Below are 19,042 nucleotides of genomic sequence, written 5' to 3'. Positions count from 1 at the left end.
CGAACATAATAATCTAGCCACCCGCACTCGACCCTTGGATTACAACTCGTAACAAAAGATCTGGCCCAACGAGAACGACAATTGCTATCTGTTTCCAAGATTGCGTTATGAACCTGCTTTCAATCATTTACCCTTCCTCGTACGGCGGGGAATGGCTCCGAGAATGAGGCGCTGGGCCAAGACGACGGGAAAGGCATGTGCTAATGATCGGGAGCGCTTTAGAGCCTTGGCAACTACAATGCAATCTAAAGTCTGGGCGAAGCGGGGTGGCGCCGACTGGTATGATAGCGACCCTGGTCTTGCGTAGTTGGCGTGCCAAGCTATTTCTCTTCTTACAGTTACCCTTTTTTCTCTGCCATGTTCCCTTTCTTGTTACCCCTCAGAAATGGGGGAGGACCCCGCAACACCTAATACCGGACTGGGAAGCCAGTCCTGTAAGCCTCAGAGGGTCGGTAGTCGCGATCAAGTGCCGGCCTGGGTGGGTTATTCCAAAACATAGCCAAAGATCGTCATATGCCTTAGCGATTAACGTTTGCAGAAACGCTTTCAAAATTAAAATTAAAATATCCATTGGAAATGCTGTAGAATCTTTCAATATGACTTAGAGATCGGATGCCCGAAGTCTCTTTAGGCACCTGACAACCCATCTTCCCGCTGTCGGCGAAAGACCATGTAAGTCAACACTCAACGTCCACAGGTTCTGATGCGCTGCTGAGGTTGATTGAGTGCCGATTCAAGCCTCACAAAGGCTTCAAAGGTCAAGATAAGCTTTCCACAACCAACGATACGATGATCATTGCGATGACCTGCAGTTGTAGTGTCCGACTCCTTGGGTCAGTCTGGCTGTCAAGGTCGGGGGGACCTTGATGGCTCGACGTGCCATTCGAGAACCTCTACGGTATCTTTGTTCCCAGCTACAATTTCTCCTGATTTTCACGGGCCGCGGTGGAGCGACCATTGATCCTTCTTGGCGAACCAAGCCGATGGGAAGTGAGCCTAGCGGTTCCTGCTTTGTGTTGCCTTGCAGTTCCACGAGTCTGCTAGGATTGACACGCACCTAGGGTCCATGAATGTAACGCATCCCGTAGTGAAAAATGGCTTTCCTGCAAAGAGATAACGCTCTCCACTCTCATTTCCATACTAACTCATCCCTCACTCTGATATAATGTTAATCAACGGGCACTTGAGATGAACGGCCCCCATAAGGGACATGTCATGAAGAGAAACTGCATGTGGCTGTAGCTACCATTACATTGGCAATTACTACAGTAAACCTCAAGAATCAAAATGAACACACTCATCTTCAAATCAAACAAAGCATAAGGTGGTTGACTGAAACCGTTCATCACTTCTTGAGCCAAGAACCGAACCAGCTCGACATATTCGGACTCGTGCCAATGTGCGCTGCTGAAAGACGCTGACTTGTAATAATATTGAGGAAGCAACGCCGAAGTCGTTACTGCAGGTTATACATCATGAAAATCATTCTCCAATTTGGTGGCCAGGCTTACAATTGGATGCGAACTTGGTTAAGCATGCCTTACATGAGGTTGAGTTGAAAGAGAAGATATCACCTTCGAGGTGCGGCTGTACCACTGACGGTTGTTTCCCAAATATCTCACACGTTTCAAAGACTTCCATATAAAAAGAAATTATGATTCTCAGTATCATATCGCGCAACACATGTCAAGTAATCCTCATCAAAGGATGTCACCACATTCAATACGAAGTTTTCTCGTCCATTCATGTCTCATTGAGTGATTAAGTTTTAACTACTTTGTAGGGTTAAGGCACCCAGAATAAGAGGTTTGATCATCTCTTGGGAGACCCAAGTGGTTTCGCTCGCCTAGAAGTGAGCACCACCACCGCATGGTCCGTCGTGGGAGTGGCCGGTGAGCTCAGCAGCGCGCTTGAGGTGCTGGGCAGTATCGGCAGCCCATCTGCGCTTGGCGAGCGAGACGGGAGGAATGGTCTCCCAGCTCATGGAGTACAAAGCAACGCTATGGGCGATAGCCTTGGCGTTGATGAGGTAGGCATCGTTGTCCAAGTTGGTGATGTCATCACCGACCAAGTGGTAGTTGACATCGTAGGCGACACCAGCTTCACCGCCGAAAATGGCTGCCTCGGCCTCGGTCTTGAGGCCCTCAGCACCAGTAAAAAGACCACCAGACGGGATACCGTTCTCAATGAAGGCAGCGTAGTCGGAACGACCGTTGAACTCGGTAGGGACGTGGCCGCGACCCTTGGCCTCGAAGAACTCCTCAAAGTCCTTCTCAATAACGTCGGAACCAGCAGGACCAGAGAAATTAAAGGCGCTACCGTCGCCGTCGTAAATAGCGAGCTTAGGGTTGGGGCTGGCAATCATGTCGAAGTTGAGGTATGCGCGGATCTTGGAAACCTCCTCCTCGGAACCATTGAGCTGCTTGACGTAGAAATACGATCCGAGCTTGCCGTACTCCTCAGCACCCCAGAAACCCAGACGAACAGCATTTTTAGTGGTGAATTGGGACAGAGCCTTGGCGACCACAAGGACTCCAACAGTGCCCGAGCCATCATCGCTAACAGAATATGGTTAGCCAATGTTACAAATTGGACTGAGAGAAACAACTTACTTGATGCCAGGGCCGGCAAAAACAGAGTCGGAGTGGCCTCCGATCATGAGGACGTTGTCGTGGTCTCCACCTCTCGTCTCCGCGATGACGTTGTAGTTTACACGGTCCTCAATGATAGAGATGATGTTCAGGTCGACGGTGACATCCTCGCCTGCCTCAATGGAAGCAACGAGGGCTTGACCCTCATCCCGAGTAATGCCCACAGCAGGTGCATACGCATCGGACGCCGCGCCAAGAGTTCCAGAAAGAGGACCAACATCGTTGTTGTAGATGATTGCCGCAATGGCGCCAGCAGACTTGGCGAGGGTAGCCTTCACGGCAAAGTTGCAAGTACCTCTCGACACAAGCGCGACAGCACCAGAGACCTCAGCTGGGAAATCTCCCGCTTCACAGCCAAGGTTGGCGACGGAAACGAGGGAAGCACCGGCGACATCGCCAGCAGGGGTATAGGTCATAGGACGGGCATCGACGGCAGCACCCTCAACAGCGAGAGTGGCCTTGGAGCCGGCAAAACTCTCAGTGAAGGGCTGCTTGTAAACGTCAAAGTAGTCAAGCTTTTCAAGTTCCTCGACCAGCCAGTCGACCGTGGCGTTATGGCCACCACCGCCGAAGGCGCGGTTTCCTTCGTGTGCATCAGCGATGTCCTGGAGCTTCTGAGAGCCGGCAAGCAGGTCCTCGATAGTGATAAGCTCCTGGAGCTTCTCGGACTCGACATAGGGCTTGCACTTGACAGCGCTGGCCAGCGCGGGCAGCGCCAGAGTAAGAGCGGCGGTTCTCATTGTAGGCTGTTACAATCCTAGCGAAAGGATATGAAACAAGAGACTGGATCAATTTGTCGCGGGATTGACAGGAGACAAGAGTCGACGAGAGGGCTGGAAGCGACTGAACGGAGTGATCTCAACATCATGAAACGGAAAGCAGCGGCTGCCTGCAGATGTTTAATACTCCCACCCACAATAGCGGCAACACATGCATCTCGCGTAATTCTTGCCAAGACGATAGATAAGGAAGCTGACGATGCTGCTCCTCATGTCCCAAGGCCATGGTACTTTGGAGAAGGCTGGCAATACCAGGTTTGCCACGACCGCGGGGAAAGGAAACTCAATGAGGAAGCCCAGGAAGTGCTCCTTTTATTGCTCCACTGGTGTCTATAGGCGACCTGCCTGATCCAGGAACGGTCGCACGCGCCAAGCGTTTGCGCAGCGAGCTTATTCTTGGCAATGCCACTCAACGGTGGTCGACCATCCGATAGGCCAATTGCAAAGTCCCAACCTCCAGCCACAACGTTGTCATGATTCATACAGCCGCAGGGCCGTCGTGTGAGCGACTCTTGCTTCTGTTCCATGCTAGAGTTGAATCCAATTGAAATTTGTCTGAGTTGTTCAGTCTGCAGGGTACGTATCTTTTGACTAATTTTGTCATTCGTTGTCTTACGTAGGGTTTCCCTCGCGAGGAAGCTGATAGGAGCTTCATAATTAGAGTAGGGTAGGGGAGCACCGAGGTCTTCCTCTACTCGACCTCACTAATGTTGACAGATCGATCCACTGATGTTTTGAAAAAAAGATTTGAGTCACTTCTGGTTTTGCGATGTTTCTGGTTATCGCAACTACCAATATCCTATCGCTGTGCGGCATAACATCAACATTTGCGGCCCTATTAGACTTTGGCGGTTGATGAGGATATTAGAACCTAACCGGCCCACTCTATGGCTAAGCATGCATACGTTTGAATTTCAATAAGACTCTTGAAATTTTGTTGTTTCCTGCATGTAAACAAAACCATTCGCAGGCACCAAAAACTTGCTGTGTGACTGGCTCTTTCTACTCATGCAATCATGAAACAAGAAACACCAGTCTGGATACTGTTCTTTTCAACTCTAAATGGATTCTCCTTGGGAAAAATAACCGGGCTGGTGTGTATGTGGACAAGCATTGTAGAATCACGGCATCTTCAGCTTGAGGTACCCTTCCGTATCGTGCTTCTCTCCACTCTCGTCTCGGGTCCCACTGACCTCTCCCAGACTGTCTTTCAAACCCCTCAGAGCTCTCTCACCGAGCGCGGCTACGCTACCCATACCAAGCATCTCGAGAACACTAATGTCGAATCCGAACGTTGTCTTCCACCAGCTTCGCATCTCCACCGCAACCAGACTGTCGAGTCCAGCTTCTTGGAGTGACATCCTGATGTCGATATCTTCTTCGTTGTCGGCAGGCTTCAAGAGGAGCCGGAAGAGCTGCGCGGCAATCTGACGCGCTATAAATGATGGAGAATCGGGCAATGAGAGGAGCCCAGGGTCTGCTGTGGCAGACTTGAGGAACGATACTAAGGCACCTTGATCAGTCGGATTATTTGTGGTGGTAGCTTTGTCGCCGTCAGAATTGAAGTAAAATCCCATCCGGCGGTCCTCTTTCCAGATAACTCTGTTTGCGGGATCAGCCAGAGCCGTGAGACTCCGATGACCAATGACGAGCTGGGAAGTGTTGACGAACGTCGACGATATAGACTCTGTGTCATCGGGAGCATATGGCTTGATGACAAGAGCCAATGCGTCAAGAAGTTGAGGGATCTTGATGCCGTAAAAGCCCTGACTCGCCAGTCTCTCCATCAGCAAAGAGTTGTCGGCAAGGTATCCGTAGTCTATCATTGCTCCGATATCAACAACGCTGGCTTTCAAGCCTAGTGTCTGGCGATATTGGACAAACGCATCCAAAAATGTGTTGGCTGCAGCATAGTTGGCCTGACCTCTCTGTCCGATCACGCCTGAGATGGAGCTAAAGAGAAGGAAGAAATCCAAGTCCAACCCAGCGTTCTCACAGGCGTTGTGCAGGTTCCACGTCCCTTGAACTTTCGGGTCTACCGCTGTTGTCCACTCTTCGTGTGTCATTTTCGAGAAGCTCTCATCGCGGAGAACCATAGACATGTTGATAACTCCACGAATGGGCCTTGTCGTGGCGCTGAGAGCCCTGTCAACGTCGGCAAGAGAAGTAACGCTTCCTCTTACGGCAATAACTGAGCACCCCTGGACTTCCAATTCGTCAAAAAACCTTTCATTCTCTTGCATATCCCCGCAGTTTCGCGAGAGATACACTAGGTTTCTTGCGCCATTCTCTACCATCCAGTTGGAAATGAGACGACCTAGGCCACCGAGTCCCCCCACTAGAAGGTAGCTGACATTACTGTCAAAAGACGGTTTTAAAGATGAGGAAGATTTGAGTTGGGTGCAGTGAAAATAATCGTCCATCGCCATAACTATCTTCCCAATATGCTGGCCTTTCTGCATGTATCGGAAACACTCTTCAACGGCAGCTGCGCCAAAGACCTTCTTGGGAGAAACGGGACCAATGTGGCCCTCTTCGTACAACTCCACAATCTTTTTCAAAAGCCTTAGTTATGTTAGTGAGGTTCCCTTATGTCGTTCAAAATGCTCACCTATTTCCTTCCTCGGGTTTAACTTCAATGAGATGACCAAGATCCACCCCATGATAGCTTCGGTTGAGTTCGAACACGTTCAATGCAAGCTTGCCGTTGCCAATGAGATCCCGCTTCCCTATTTCGATCATCTTGCCGAACTCTGCCACACAGTTCCAGGATGCGTGGAGTAGGTCTCCGCTGAGCGAGTTGAGTACGACATCTACCCCTCTGCCTTTTGTGGCTTTGAGAATATCTGGGAGGAAGGATGCGTCGCGAGAGTTGAAAACACGCTCTCGGGGAATGTTGAATGAGCTCTCAAGATATTGTATCTTCTCGTCGCTACCGACGGTGCAGTAGATCTCGGCACCAACCATTTTACAGATCTGGATTGCAGCAATACCGACGCCTCCACAAGCGGAGTGAATAAGAACAGAGTCGTTTTTCGAGAGGCGAGCTATGTCAAGAAGGCCATGAATGACCGTCGAAAAGACACAGGGCATGGTAGCAGCGTCTTCGAAATCCATGGTGTCTGGTATCTTTACGCAGAGCTTTTCAGAAATAACGATACCAGTGGAGAAGCAACCACCCCCGAATACGAATACTCTGTCTCCTGCGATTAATTCTTTGGTTTCAGGCCCGGTCTGACGGATAACCCCAGCGGCTTCAAGACCAAGGCTGCTGATGTTTGAGTCAACAATGCCCATGGCGATCAGAACATCCTTCGACTCGTGAGTTTGAATCCATAATAGTCGTGTTGGAAAGGTGGGCAACTGACCTTGAAGTTCATTCCAACCGCCTTTGCTTCCACAATCACTTCATCGCCTTGCAGAATTTGTGACTCTTTTGGAGCCCAGGTGAGTGTGCTCAAGCGGCCATACCTGCCGATTTGTAGATCATAGTAAATCTCATCGGTAACCTCTTTGTGGCTATGTAATTCGCCACTGACACTGACGGGGTACAGTCGTGAGACATACACGGTTCCGTCGGTGATATTGTATTCGTACTCAGGCGAGGTGGTCTCATCGTCGTGACGCCGTTGGAATTTCTTGAAGACGCTCGCTATCGTAGCCATTGAGGCAGGGTTTATCTGATCAACCTCGCATGTTGCAAAGTCGAGACTCAGTTCGCTCCGGATAGATCTTGCTGCGCCGATCGACTCTCCCCATCTTGGATCTGAGCACCTGAGCTGCGAGGATCTAGTAAGCCAGAAGATCCCAGCTCGCTCTTTCGATGCTTCGGTTACAATCGAACGGAAGATAGAGAAAGTGTCCTCGCTGATGTTCTCAAAGAAGGGAGCTTGTAGATCAACAACAGAAATAAGTTCTTCCATTACGGGAGGCGAGCCCTTCGAGATATCGTGTAGGATCGCATTCTTGAGCTCAGCCTGCGATAGAGCATCTTGAACCCCCGTCGCGAGATCCACTGATTCTGAATCATGCAAAATCGTAACGTTTCTTGGGCGCGAAATGCTTCGGGAGGGCCTTGCTGTCATAAAAGCGAGCAAGTTGTTCGGCCGCTCAGAGTCAAACACAAGATCGTCAAGGCCGTCAAAGCCAGCTTGTCTCAGTTCCACATCCCATCTCTCGGTTGATACGTGTGGCTGGTCTGATCTCCCATCATCCGCCCCCAGCCACCACCCAGGAAGCACCCCCATAATGAAGTTCAAAGGGAGAGTGTTATAGGAGAGTTCTTCCATGTAGAGCCTTCCTTCCGAATTCAAAAGCCTCCGGACGTTACTGAGCGTTTCTTTGAGACTTGGAGTAGCATGAAGGACGTTAGCGGCAACGACAAGGTCGTATGATTCAGCCTCAAATCCTTGCTGAATAGGGTCCTTAGAGATATCGAGTGCCTTGAAAGACATGTTGGGGTTCAATTCGAAACGCTCCTTTGCTGTAGCGAAGAATCCAGCTGAAATATCCGTGTAAGTGTACTCTGAGTACAACGATGCGCCTGTTGGGCCACGCAACCAACCCAAAACCTTGTTTGTAGTTCCGCCTGTACCCGCCCCGATCTCCAGAACTCGAAGGTTAGGTTTTGAATGGCCGAGTAACCGGAACAGTGGCTCTCTGTCAGTGATGTTCAACGAGTTATAAACATTGGTCAGTACATTGTTCGGCATGAGCACTTCGAGAGGCTCAGTCTCCCCTCGAAAGACCGGAACAATGTTGTCAAGCACGATCCTCATCGCGACCGCAAAAGATGAGAACGGATCCATCCGTGCACCGTCTGCAAAATTAGATTCGGAATCAGCGATGTCGTTTGGAAGCTCTTGCCTCTTCAGCCAATCGTGGAATTTTGTAAGATGTGGATGCGTAGTTTCGACTCCTTCCAAGTTTTGCAGAGCCTTCTTGATGCAGGCCGAGGTGAAATCACGAGTGGACTGGAGGTTTTTCTGTCCTGGGTGCGGCTTTATGAGATCTGACATCTTCAAGAAGTCGGCATCTGGCTGCCAGAAGACGCGCGCCCCAGCATGAGGATCCGCATCATCCTCAGAGTCATTCTCGAGGGGACTCAGCTTCACCCCCTTGACAGTAAGGGCAACTGAACCTTCGTCACCAACTCCATGACCACCTCCATAAAGTAACCCACGCGGCGTTTGATTTGCTCGAACCTCCATCTGTATCTGAGATTCACAATTATAGATCTCTAATGCTTCAATGAAGGTTGGAACATTCATCTTGTTGAGCTTATGCCCGACCCCTTTCATAGCAGCGACGCTGAAAAGCTGAAGGAAAAAGTCAAGTTTAGTAGGATGAACCGAATAGTAAGAGCCGTTTTGGATTGTCTGTGTTGCCGTGCCACTGGAATGGTGACCAGTTGGAGAGCAAGTAACGTTTGCCAACCCCTGAAAGTATGGGCCGTAGTTGGCACCGACATTACGAAGTGCTAGATACCACTTCGTCGATCCGACCAAACGAGGCAGCTTAGACATGGCACCTTTCGTGTTTTGGCTGTTACTTTCCAGAGACCGGACCTGTCCGCTGCAGTGCTTTGACCAAGCTGAGCCGTTATGAGAGGTAATAGTGAACTCCCACCATGGACTGTCGAGACTGTCTGTCAGTCTCTCTCTCCGAAGGCTGGTGATGATCTCTGTGTGCTTGTTCTTAGCTAGGACCATGGCCATATCAATGACAACATTGCGCATGGCAAACCCTGCAAAAGTCCCACTGCAGAGCTGTCTCGCAGCCTCACCTGCCATGCCAACGTAGCCTGCGCAGGGGAAGATGACATCGCCTTTGATGTTGTGATCACGGATCCATGGGACTTGATCTAACGCCAACATGTTTCGAAAGATCGGTTCGTTTTCACTGCTTTCCGCAACACGGACGCCGAGTATCTCATGTTTTGCAAATTTGCGGAACCGCCACTCGTCAGAGATGCGACTTGAGAACAAGATTGAGTGATCATGTTGCCAAGGGTATGCGGGCAGATCTGGAACAACGCGAGCAGTGTCGTTGGGGTTCGTGAGACGGTCAAAGTTAACCTTGACTCCTTGTTGCCAAAGATGACCAATTGCTGTCATGAAAGACTCGGTAGAGTTCTTTGACCGAATGAGACAAGAGGCATATGACATGTTAATGCCCTCCTGTGCGAGAATCTGCCGCAACGGTCCGGCCAATGCAGAATGTGGCCCAACTTCAAGGAACACCAATGGATTCTTGTTTTGACTCTTGTGGTCCGATATCAAGGCGGCAACTGCCGCGTCGAATAGCACTGGCGACTCGAGGTTTGCTCTCCAGTATTCAGCGTCCGTAGGCGTCTCCATTGGTAGCTTGCTGCCGGTAACGGAAGAGAACATGCTTGGCCCAGAAGAGTCAAGAATCTTAAGACTATCGATGTAAGGGGACGTTAAAGAAAGGTAGCGATCCCCCACTTCTTGCATGTGATAGGAATGATATGCCTTCTCAACCTTGAGTCGGCGGGCGAGAACTTCCGGTTTTGACTTTCGAATTTGTGAGAGGATGCCTTCGACAAGATCTGCATCCCCAGATATCGTAACGCTCGAAGGCGAGTTCGCGCAGGCAATAACAACACCATATTTCAGAAATGGCAGGGTTTCAGCTCGACCCATGCCGATTGCAGCCATTGCTCCGGGCTTAACAACCTCCGAAGAAACTATACCGCGATAGTATGCAGCCACAATGGCCTCATGGGCCGTAAGCCTTCCAGAGATATAAGCAGCGGCCATCTCTCCAGAAGAGTGACCGACGACGCCGAAAGGCTTGATACCTGCTGTTTCTCTAAGCGCATCCACCAAACCAATTTGCACTGCAGTACATACTGGCTGAGATAGATAGGCATGGTGCAGACCGCTCGTCTCTGTAGGCTTGAGAATTTCTTCAGCCAAAGTCCAAGTTGGTCCGTCAGGGAGCGAACTCAAGACCTTGTCCATCTTCCGTATAGACTGAGCAAACACCTTGTTGGCTTTGAGCAACTCAGCACCCATCTGGGGCCATTGTGCACCTTGGCCGGTGAAGACTAGCGCGAGATCTGCTGATATATTGGGTGCTTTACCGAATGGTGATGTGCTCAGATCGATGCCGTCTTGCATCACCGAGAATGCTCGGTGTGGCAGGTGACTGCGCCGAGATGCCAATGTATAGCTAACATCATCGAGGGAATCAGGGTGTTCGCTAATGTATTTCTGGTTGTTGACAACTTGGCGTCTCAGAGAGTCGGCTGTGTTGGCGGAGTAGACCATAAGATGCGCCTTTCTCAAAGGAAAAGCCGATAGTTCCATGATAGACGAGCTCTCGGGGCGGCCAAGAAAGCTGGCTGCTGACTCGATCACAACATGCGCATTGGCGCCACCAATTCCAAACGAGTTGACCGAAACTCTTTCCGACCGGTCTTCTGGCCATGGTGTTGGCGCGACAGGCACTTTGAGTTTCTTCTCCTCAAAAGGAATCTTGGGATTGGGCTTGTCGAACTTGATGTTTGGCGGAATTGTTCGATGCTCTAGAGCCAGTATCGACTTGATAAGCGACGTGATGCCTGATGCGCCTTCCGAGTGACCAATGTTCGGTTTGCATGAACCGATGTAGACTCCTGCGTCCCCAAAAACCTTCGAAATTGCCGTAGTTTCTATTGGGTCCCCAGCGGCAGTGCCCGTTCCATGACACTCTACAAAGCCAGTTTCGGCAATATGTTGTCCACTGATTGCTGCCATATTGTAGGCCTGTCGTATCATGGCCTCGTGGCTCTCGAAGCTTGGTATCGTCAAGCTCGGCGTTTTGCCATCCGCATTACTCGAGATTCCCCTGATCACAGCACGAATAGGGTTTCCGTCTCGGATCGCCTCACTCAGACGCTTGACGTAGACGGCGTTCACAGCTTCGCCACGAGCATACCCGTCAGCGCCCGCGTCGAACGTTCGGCAAGAGCCATTCGGAGACAGCACACCCTGCTCCGACATGCTGACGTATAGGCCTGGTGCCATGATGAGGTTCGAGCCAGCAACAATAGCAGCACTGCACTGTCCGTGGTGAATTGACATGCACGCTTCGTGGAGGCCTATCAATGCCGATGAACAACCCGTTCTGATAGTCATACTGGGGCCTTTGAGATCATATTCGTAGGCTAATCGGTTGGAGAGCATGAAATCGCCGTAACCAGTGATTTTGTACTGACCAACAACCTCATTATCTTTGGTCAAAGTCTCAAGCCAGTCCTCGCCGAAACATCCTACGAATGTTCCAATGGTCTTACCGCGATACTCCGTCTCACCGGCGCTTTCGAGGCACTCCCGAGTCAACTCCAGGAGCAATCTCTGCTGAGGGTCGGCACGTTCAACCTCGTTCTTGGGCATCCTGAAGAACGTCGTATCGAGAGCTGCAAGATCAACGGATTCGTCTAGGAAGTAGCCGTACCGCGTCTTGATGTGTCCGGGCTTGGCGGACTCAGAGTAATAGCTTGATGCATTGAATCTCGTTTCAGGTATGGGACCACGTGCATCTCTTTTGTCAATAAGAAACTGCCAGAATTGCTCTGGAGTCGAGATTCCGCCGGGGAGCCTCAACGCCATGCCGCAAACAGCGATGGGCTCTGTCCCAACCGTCGCGCTGGCCGTCAACCTGGGTTGGCCGTTATCCTGGAAAGTTGAACAATACATCAGGCCTCACTTCGTAGTTCTAGCGGCTCTTCGTACTTACATTCTCTGTGAAAGAATCCATATAAGGCGCCATGATGAGATGTAGTATAGTACCACGCCTCTTTCGTATTTTGCGAGTTGATTCTTGTGGTCACAGTGCTGAAGTTTAGTAGGAAACAGAGAAGTGCACTCAATTCATATATCATGGGCATGACAGTGTCACCATAAAGCTTGGCTACCCATCAACGGTCACCGTAGGCCATTCGTGAACGCTGTAGGTATCTACGTTGACCAACCTTTGCTATACCGGGCTGGCTTGGCGTAAGCAAGCTCAGCTTGTGTCGATTAGGTCAACACTAATGTTGATAGAACACCAAGAACTCTTATCAATTAGTGCAAGACTCCAATGAGAACAGGCATCTGTCAAGACTGTTGCGATGCCGAGATATCGCATCGTTGACTGCATCAAACTATTGGATGTCGTGCTTCTGTCCGCACAAAAGGATGACATTAATACGTTAGTCTAAACATTCAACATAAGCATCAGCTGTAGGGCTGATCCGTGGAAGGATAAGATAGAAGATACACGTCAGCAGGGGCCAGAACTGAAATCTCTCATGCAGTCATTGATAGGCACCTGGAGCTCAAGATTTCTTGGTTGTTTCGCTGAGCCACATGGCCACGTTTACAATTTAAGTGATGACAATCTCCTTGCCATAATCAGCAAGTGGATCAGCGGAGATGGCCCTGTTTGCTGGAGGCGGAGTCGGTCCCCTGCTTCTTCCCAATGTCAAGTTATTGTTACCCTCCTTTTGACATCATCATCCCATATGGAGAGCCAAGATACGATCCTGCAAATATCGTACCTGCAAGCCAAGGATCAAAACAAAAGAACCTAGCCATTCGAAAGGGTCTTCCGTGCAATAGTGTGATGCGATATGCAATGCTGTCAGAAAGCCATCTACCCAAAATGGACCAGTCTGCGGTGACTAGCGTCTCCGGACCCCACGTACCGTTTACGGAAACACAACGTCGCGCGTCGCCGCCTAAACCGGGACAGGATCTGGGGGCCAGGCAGTCGATTGTGGCGGTATATACATAAGAATTACTACGCGACTAACTTTAATAGGTACCTCGTGGACCCGTGGGAATCTGATTCTCCGAGTTAGGTTTTCCGCTCCGTTTCTGGCTGGTAGATACAACTGACCAACATTCCTGAAGATGAACTTTAACATAACAAATTTCGACATTGATGGACTCATTGGGTCATCCACAGAGGGCAAACAGTGAGACAAGACTGGAGGAATGCATAGCAATAGCCTTCCTACTTTACAATTGGCAGTCCTCGGTTCTCTCGGCTATCGATGCCTGTAAGTTATTGGACGTAATACGCACTCCACTTGATCCTCCATGCATGCATCCTGGAAACCACACAGCTGCGATGATACCTGCCAGTGTCCGGTTTCTCAATGGTAGTGTGCAGGTCGCCGGCTCTTGGCAGCCAATAGTGGTCAAAGGCTGAGTTGGGTTGCATCAGGTCGTGTTCTTGATGAAAATGGTGCCGTCAAGGCCTTTTCACCTCTTCAGAAAAGCAATACTTCGGCGCTTACGGAGAACATAATGGAGACGACATGTCCCACCAACCACCATCAACGCCGACCCAGATGTTATTTGTGACGCAAATCTCAGGCAACTGGACTCATGTAATCACTCGCTATCAACCAACTCCAGCTTCCGATGCTCCATGTCTCATGTCGTGTTATTCACTCACCCCTCTCAGCACAGACAGTTTTCTCTCCTTCAAGTCGTGACTTTGTCTTCAGTTGGTTTCTGTCCGCTCCAGAAATGCATTTTGCCATAGGCGTGTACGTTGGGATCCCTCATTGCATTGCGGCACTGAGCGAACAAGACCTCCATCTCGATCTTGCTCCATCCCAACATCTCAAAGTGAATTGCACCAACGGCGGGGAAGAATTCTTCGCATGCCGTACGATAGTACATCCCAACCAGCCGCATGGTCCTGGAAAGAATAGTGTCAGCTAGAACCTTTCCAGTATGATGTAACTACACTTACTTATCCCTGGGCCATGTTCCATAGGGCAACTTCACCGTGTGATGCTGGATGTTGACGAAGCCGGCTTGCTCCAGGTACTGTCGGCCAAACACAGCAGCGTGTGAATTTGTCCCAAACTTCGCAAATGCCTCGACGAGGCAATTTGTGAAGCGAACGAGGGGCCAGTCGGGAGGCAAGGTCCCGTCATCGCAATGGACCTGTCCGTCAACGTCTTGCAGCTCGACCCAGCCCCCAGGCTTCATATGTCTGCCCCGCCGTCAGTACTTTTACGAATCAGAGGAGATTGGATGTCCTACTCATATGCGTTTCGTAGAAGGTTGACGGGCGATTTAAGCACTGGTACCATGTTGCGGAGGTGTACAAAGTCGAAGTTCCTGCCATTCAACCAGGTATCTTCAACGTCATCAACAAGAAATTTGACGTTAGGCGGCACCCACACGGGTTGGATGGGGCTCAAATCAAGCCCATGGATTTCGGCGCTAGGAAACAAATCCCCCACTGCGTTCACTTGTTAGCTTTCTCAACGCTTTTCACACCGAGTGAACACCCGTTGCATCCAGGGATTAGAGAGCCTGAACCCACTTTCAATGGCCCAAATACCGGTGCCGGTGCCCAGGTCGATGATCTTTTGAGGGCTGTTGCCAATGGGAGCAAAGTATAGCCGCCCATCTGTTACCTCCAACATCATGGCATGCAGCATGTCCTCACGGTTCTGCTCTGTCTCGTCGTTGGGGATCGGATATCGTCCGTGGCGGAACTTGTGGTACCGTCTGCCGTTCTTGAAGCTATGCTCGTAGACACTCGAGTTGAGCGACGTCGAATCGGTTCTGTCGTCAGCTATCGACCCCTCGTCGAAAACGCTAGGCGTAAATTCGTCATCGTCGTCGATACCGCCGGCTTCGAGGGCCTCCCCGACTGACGTCTCTTCGGATGGGCTGATGATGTCTGCAGCTGGGTCCGTGACTGGATCTGTAGTTTGATTCGTTGATGTCGTCGTTGCTTCCGCGTCGGACGTCGCTGCTGGCGTCTGCTCGGTACTAGAACCGCCAATCGTCGGTGGTGCAGTTCCAGGGGCTACAACATTATTGTCAATACACACTGTCTCCCAACGATTGGAAGCAGCGAAAGTTGCCATGCCCGTGCCGACTAGGGAGAGATCTCTGGGACCTATGTATGACAAATTCGCGGCCAAGAGGACAAGGTCTGACTTACCGCCTGCGCCATCGCCTTGCGGGCTGACAGCACGACTCCCGCTTGGGCTTCCGGGCTTGCTTCCCGTTCCCATTGTCGCCATTCGTTGTGCTTCAGCAAAAGTGCATGCAGCTTATAGATCTCGTCTGATATCTTTGGGGATGTTGTCAATGGGAGAAGCAGACAAAGCTGGGTAGTGTTCAGAGAGTGACCAAAGAGTGACTGAGCGATGCAAAGATCGAGGAATGCCAACAAGAGAAACGACGCTTCTTTTCGATTGGGAAGGGGCGTCGTAATCTGAGTAGAGCTTCTCCAACCTGGATAAACCTTGAGTAGGGCTTCTCGTTTAGTCGGCAAATGCCAAAGTATGTTCGAGTCAAGCGTGCACAGGTGGGGTTCATTCGTGGCAACTGGGTACATCCAGAGGTCAGGGCTTCTTTTCGAGTAACGTCCCTTAGCTTGAAGCGTACTGCTATGATCCCAGCTTGGGACTTGAAGAGGGTGCTGATAAAGTAACAACGGATTTGATGGTCATACAGACAGAGAGCAGTGGAAAGTAGGAGACAAGAGGCAGATCTGAGGGAGAAAAGAACCGGTTGCCCGAGGTGTGAGCGAGATCACGGCATTGATGGCCACACCTGAAGCCTTGCACACTTGCCGACCTAAGACAAAATGCAACCTTTAAGGGCTAGTTTGCGGAACAACGCCACCAACCTCACAATGGCCAAGAACGGTAATCATATCGCAGTGGTGATTAGGTACTTGTGCCGGACGCGCATGCATGGGACTTGCTGTCCAATTGCAGCGATGGAGGTAGAACTTGGAGAATTCCCAGTCTTTTCCGCAACCTTAAGTTCGCCTCGATTGTCCTGCTCTCTGCCGCCTTTGCAAGAAACTCCACCTGTCAACGAGAATGGTGTGGAGGGGTCCGTCGTCCCATGAACCCCAGTGTCTGCTGTTTGCCGCCCCATTCCCTAAGGTACCCTGCAGGAGGAACGGTGTGGTACCCCTCTGATTCCTCTGATGTTGGGGAGGCTGGGTGGCGCTCATTGGGTCTCGTTAGGGCAGGCCGCGCCGCTGCTATCCATTCCCAAGTGCCCGGTTATCAGGTTGGGACGGGACACGCCCAAAGCCCCTTGTTCTCGCGTGTGCTCGCACTCCAGTTTAGCCTGCCACCACATATGGGAATTCCACACAGTACGGTCAAAGAGTACATAGTCATGCCCTCTCCTGTAAAGTGACCGCTCCATCTAGTTATTCCAGAGACCCGGAATCTTGTGAGAAAGCGACCCATCAATGACTCAACTTCGAACCCCTGGCCCCGGCCCGTCCCTGTCGATCGGGCCCCGTTCTTGAGTGTCGCTTCCTATGTTTTGCAGTCTTTGGAGCGCACTACCGGTATGCAACAATCCACTCGGACGAGTGCGTCAAAAACCGTTGAGCATATTTCAAGCGGGCGGGGGTGGAAAATTGATCAACCCGCTGCATCGTGTGTTCGTGGAGGAACCCCTCAATAATAGGACAGGGCGGCACGGCACGCGCATAATTCATGCCCCTGTAACCGAGATTCGCAAGTCCTCCAAGCGCGATTTCCTACGTGGGCATGTTTGCTGACGAGACCGTGATGTGACCTATCGCGTGTCGACAAACTGCACTTCGCCCTGTTGGGTGGCGGCGGCGGCGGAGCTGAAAAAGCAAGCAGTTCCAATGTGGTCTTAGCCCTCCTGGGCCCTCCGATCGCTGTTGAACGGGAGAGAGATTATCGATCCTGTCCCACATACGTGACATATCACTCCGTGTGACCATGGGCACACTGCAGAGGGTCTTCGAAAAAGAAAGTTCACGACGATCCGTCTTGGTATACATCAACGAAACAGGAGAGGCGACCAAAAGGTATTTGACCGGGGTGAGGCACTGGTAAAAATGGAATGAAAATTAAAGTCAAGTCATAGTAGAACGTGGCGGCCCCTACAACACGTCACGGGGAAGCAATGGGCTTGCCTCCGGCAGGCTTGCTGCCAAGTTTGGGACATTCTCCGACTCTAACATATCGCCGAGGTTTCCTTTTACATCGCTAGTCGAGATGTCGCTTTCGGTTTCTTTGCATTTCTGGGCTTGAAAAGGGAGGCCCGACGGACACGGAATGAGACGGAGAACCTCGCTCCCGTTCAATCCCTATTACACCCGCGTGACCGAAAAGTCACAAAGGGACACAATAGATTCAGTAGCAGCTCAATCGATAAGAAGCAACAACAGACACGCACTGGCTTCCAGGAATCTGCCCGTGACGCCCTAATAACTGCGTTCCCGAATCTCGCCTTTCTCAGGTAGCAAACCCAGGCTTTCCTAGCATCGAGCAAGGGGTAAAGCCCGGCACTGGCCGAACAGCTTGTGGCTCGCCGAAGCTGATTGGTTACAGCTTGTCAGAAGGTTGACAGTGCTTTTCCTACAATCACTCGGGCGGGTGCATTCGGAGCGCAGTCAGCCTCTGTGATGTATCAGTTTGATAGTTATCGGCATAGCATTTAAATGTCAAAACAGATCTCGGGTGAAAGTCAATGCGGACGTTTAAACCTTTCTACTTGTATCTAAATTTATCGATTGTTGATCGGTCTCGAGCCTCCACCAATTATGCCTTTCTTCAAGCGCAACGAGAACATTTCCATCTTTTACCTTGATGAGGGTCCACAGGAAGCCCAAGCCGTCCTGCTTATTCCCGGCATTACATGCGACCTCCATGACTGGAACTGGCAGGTCCCTTTCCTTCTTGGACTTGGTTTCCGGGTGATTACTCCGGACCCCCGTGGCCAAGGCCACTCGTCGGCGCCGGCGCCTACGTCGGACATCAAGTCGTACCCTGGCCCAAACGCAGACCCGTCCATTGTGGACTATTACCCCCAGTCAGCTGCGGAGGATTTCATCGCCCTGCTCCAACATCTCAACGTCCTTTCCGTCATCATCATTGCACATTCACTCGGCACCGCCGTGGCCTACCACTTAGCCTCCGTGAGGCCGGATCTCCCTCGCGCAATGGTGATTCTCGACCCGTTGCATTCCGTTCCTACCGAAACGGCAGATGAACACCTTAGCGATCCGACATCGGTTCTGCAGAATCTGACAATGCTCTTCGGTCCGGCCCTGTATCCTCCCACTGTACCTACGTGGCACACCACGTGGATTGGCCGTCGTGCGATGCAAGGCGACATGGTGGTGGTAATGGCTCAGTGTTGGGCATGCCTGGGCGACCCGAACGGGATAGGACGGCGCGAAGTTTCGGTTGCTCAGCATGATGGGAAGCTTAAGTGTCCTCGATTGACATTTGGAAACAGCGAGTACTGGGTTGCGACGGAGCGTAGCTACCTGACATCGAGCAGTGAATACGATGAAATAGTGCTTATTGAAGGTATCGGTCATTGGTTTTTCCAGTTGAAGAGTGAGGAAGTCAATGAGCGTTTGAAGCGGTGGTTTGGGAAGGCTGGTTTACTTCCAGTCGACAAGGTGGGCCAGTAAACCAAGCCCCGTCTCCAGTCTTCTCTTGTAATTATAGACAGGCCCCCAAAGGAATCTTTACTCATTTCCCACTCATCAACCATTTGTTTCCAAAATAAGTGTGTTATTGTAAAATAGGCAATATGCTCCCCTACCCTAATAAACCTTTCTTGT

The 19,042-nt window shown here is 50.9% G+C and overlaps 6 protein-coding genes across 6 annotated transcripts; 1 reads left to right on the top strand and 5 right to left on the bottom strand.

Moving 5' to 3' along the window:
• Window positions 1–1,846: 1,846 nt before the first annotated feature.
• Window positions 1,847–3,391, bottom strand: ColSpa_05418 (putative leucine aminopeptidase 2; the record flags this gene model as incomplete). The annotated part of the gene is made up of 2 exons (XM_049271630.1): window positions 1,847–2,558; window positions 2,613–3,391. The coding sequence occupies 2 exons, from the start codon at window positions 3,389–3,391 to the stop codon at window positions 1,847–1,849; spliced, it is 1,491 nt and encodes a 496-aa protein (XP_049127587.1).
• Window positions 3,392–4,551: 1,160 nt separating this feature from the next.
• ColSpa_05417 (highly reducing polyketide synthase gloL) lies at window positions 4,552–6,727 on the bottom strand (the record flags this gene model as incomplete). Its single annotated transcript, XM_049271629.1, has 2 exons — window positions 4,552–5,788; window positions 6,042–6,727. The coding sequence occupies 2 exons, from the start codon at window positions 6,725–6,727 to the stop codon at window positions 4,552–4,554; spliced, it is 1,923 nt and encodes a 640-aa protein (XP_049127586.1).
• Window positions 6,728–6,732: 5 nt separating this feature from the next.
• On the bottom strand, window positions 6,733–12,208 carry ColSpa_05416 (highly reducing polyketide synthase fum1; the record flags this gene model as incomplete). The annotated part of the gene is made up of 2 exons (XM_049271628.1): window positions 6,733–12,114; window positions 12,176–12,208. The coding sequence occupies 2 exons, from the start codon at window positions 12,206–12,208 to the stop codon at window positions 6,733–6,735; spliced, it is 5,415 nt and encodes a 1,804-aa protein (XP_049127585.1).
• Window positions 12,209–13,914: 1,706 nt separating this feature from the next.
• Window positions 13,915–14,430, bottom strand: ColSpa_05415 (secondary metabolism regulator LAE1; the record flags this gene model as incomplete). Its single annotated transcript, XM_049271627.1, has 2 exons — window positions 13,915–14,134; window positions 14,189–14,430. The coding sequence occupies 2 exons, from the start codon at window positions 14,428–14,430 to the stop codon at window positions 13,915–13,917; spliced, it is 462 nt and encodes a 153-aa protein (XP_049127584.1).
• Window positions 14,431–14,708: 278 nt separating this feature from the next.
• ColSpa_05414 (secondary metabolism regulator LAE1) lies at window positions 14,709–15,473 on the bottom strand (the record flags this gene model as incomplete). Its single annotated transcript, XM_049271626.1, has 2 exons — window positions 14,709–15,355; window positions 15,401–15,473. The coding sequence occupies 2 exons, from the start codon at window positions 15,471–15,473 to the stop codon at window positions 14,709–14,711; spliced, it is 720 nt and encodes a 239-aa protein (XP_049127583.1).
• A 2,537-nt stretch (window positions 15,474–18,010) lies between these two features.
• On the top strand, window positions 18,011–18,889 carry ColSpa_05413 (non-heme chloroperoxidase; the record flags this gene model as incomplete). Its single annotated transcript, XM_049271625.1, has 1 exon — window positions 18,011–18,889. The coding sequence occupies one exon, from the start codon at window positions 18,011–18,013 to the stop codon at window positions 18,887–18,889; it is 879 nt and encodes a 292-aa protein (XP_049127582.1).
• Between the last annotated feature and the right edge of the window lie 153 nt (window positions 18,890–19,042).

This window comes from Colletotrichum spaethianum (genome assembly GCF_022836535.1).
Source record: "Colletotrichum spaethianum MAFF 239500 DNA, contig12, whole genome shotgun sequence".
NCBI classification, from domain to species: Eukaryota; Fungi; Ascomycota; class Sordariomycetes; order Glomerellales; family Glomerellaceae; genus Colletotrichum; species Colletotrichum spaethianum.
Note: the sequence above shows the minus strand (reverse complement) of the source record. Positions and strands in the feature narration are given on the sequence as shown.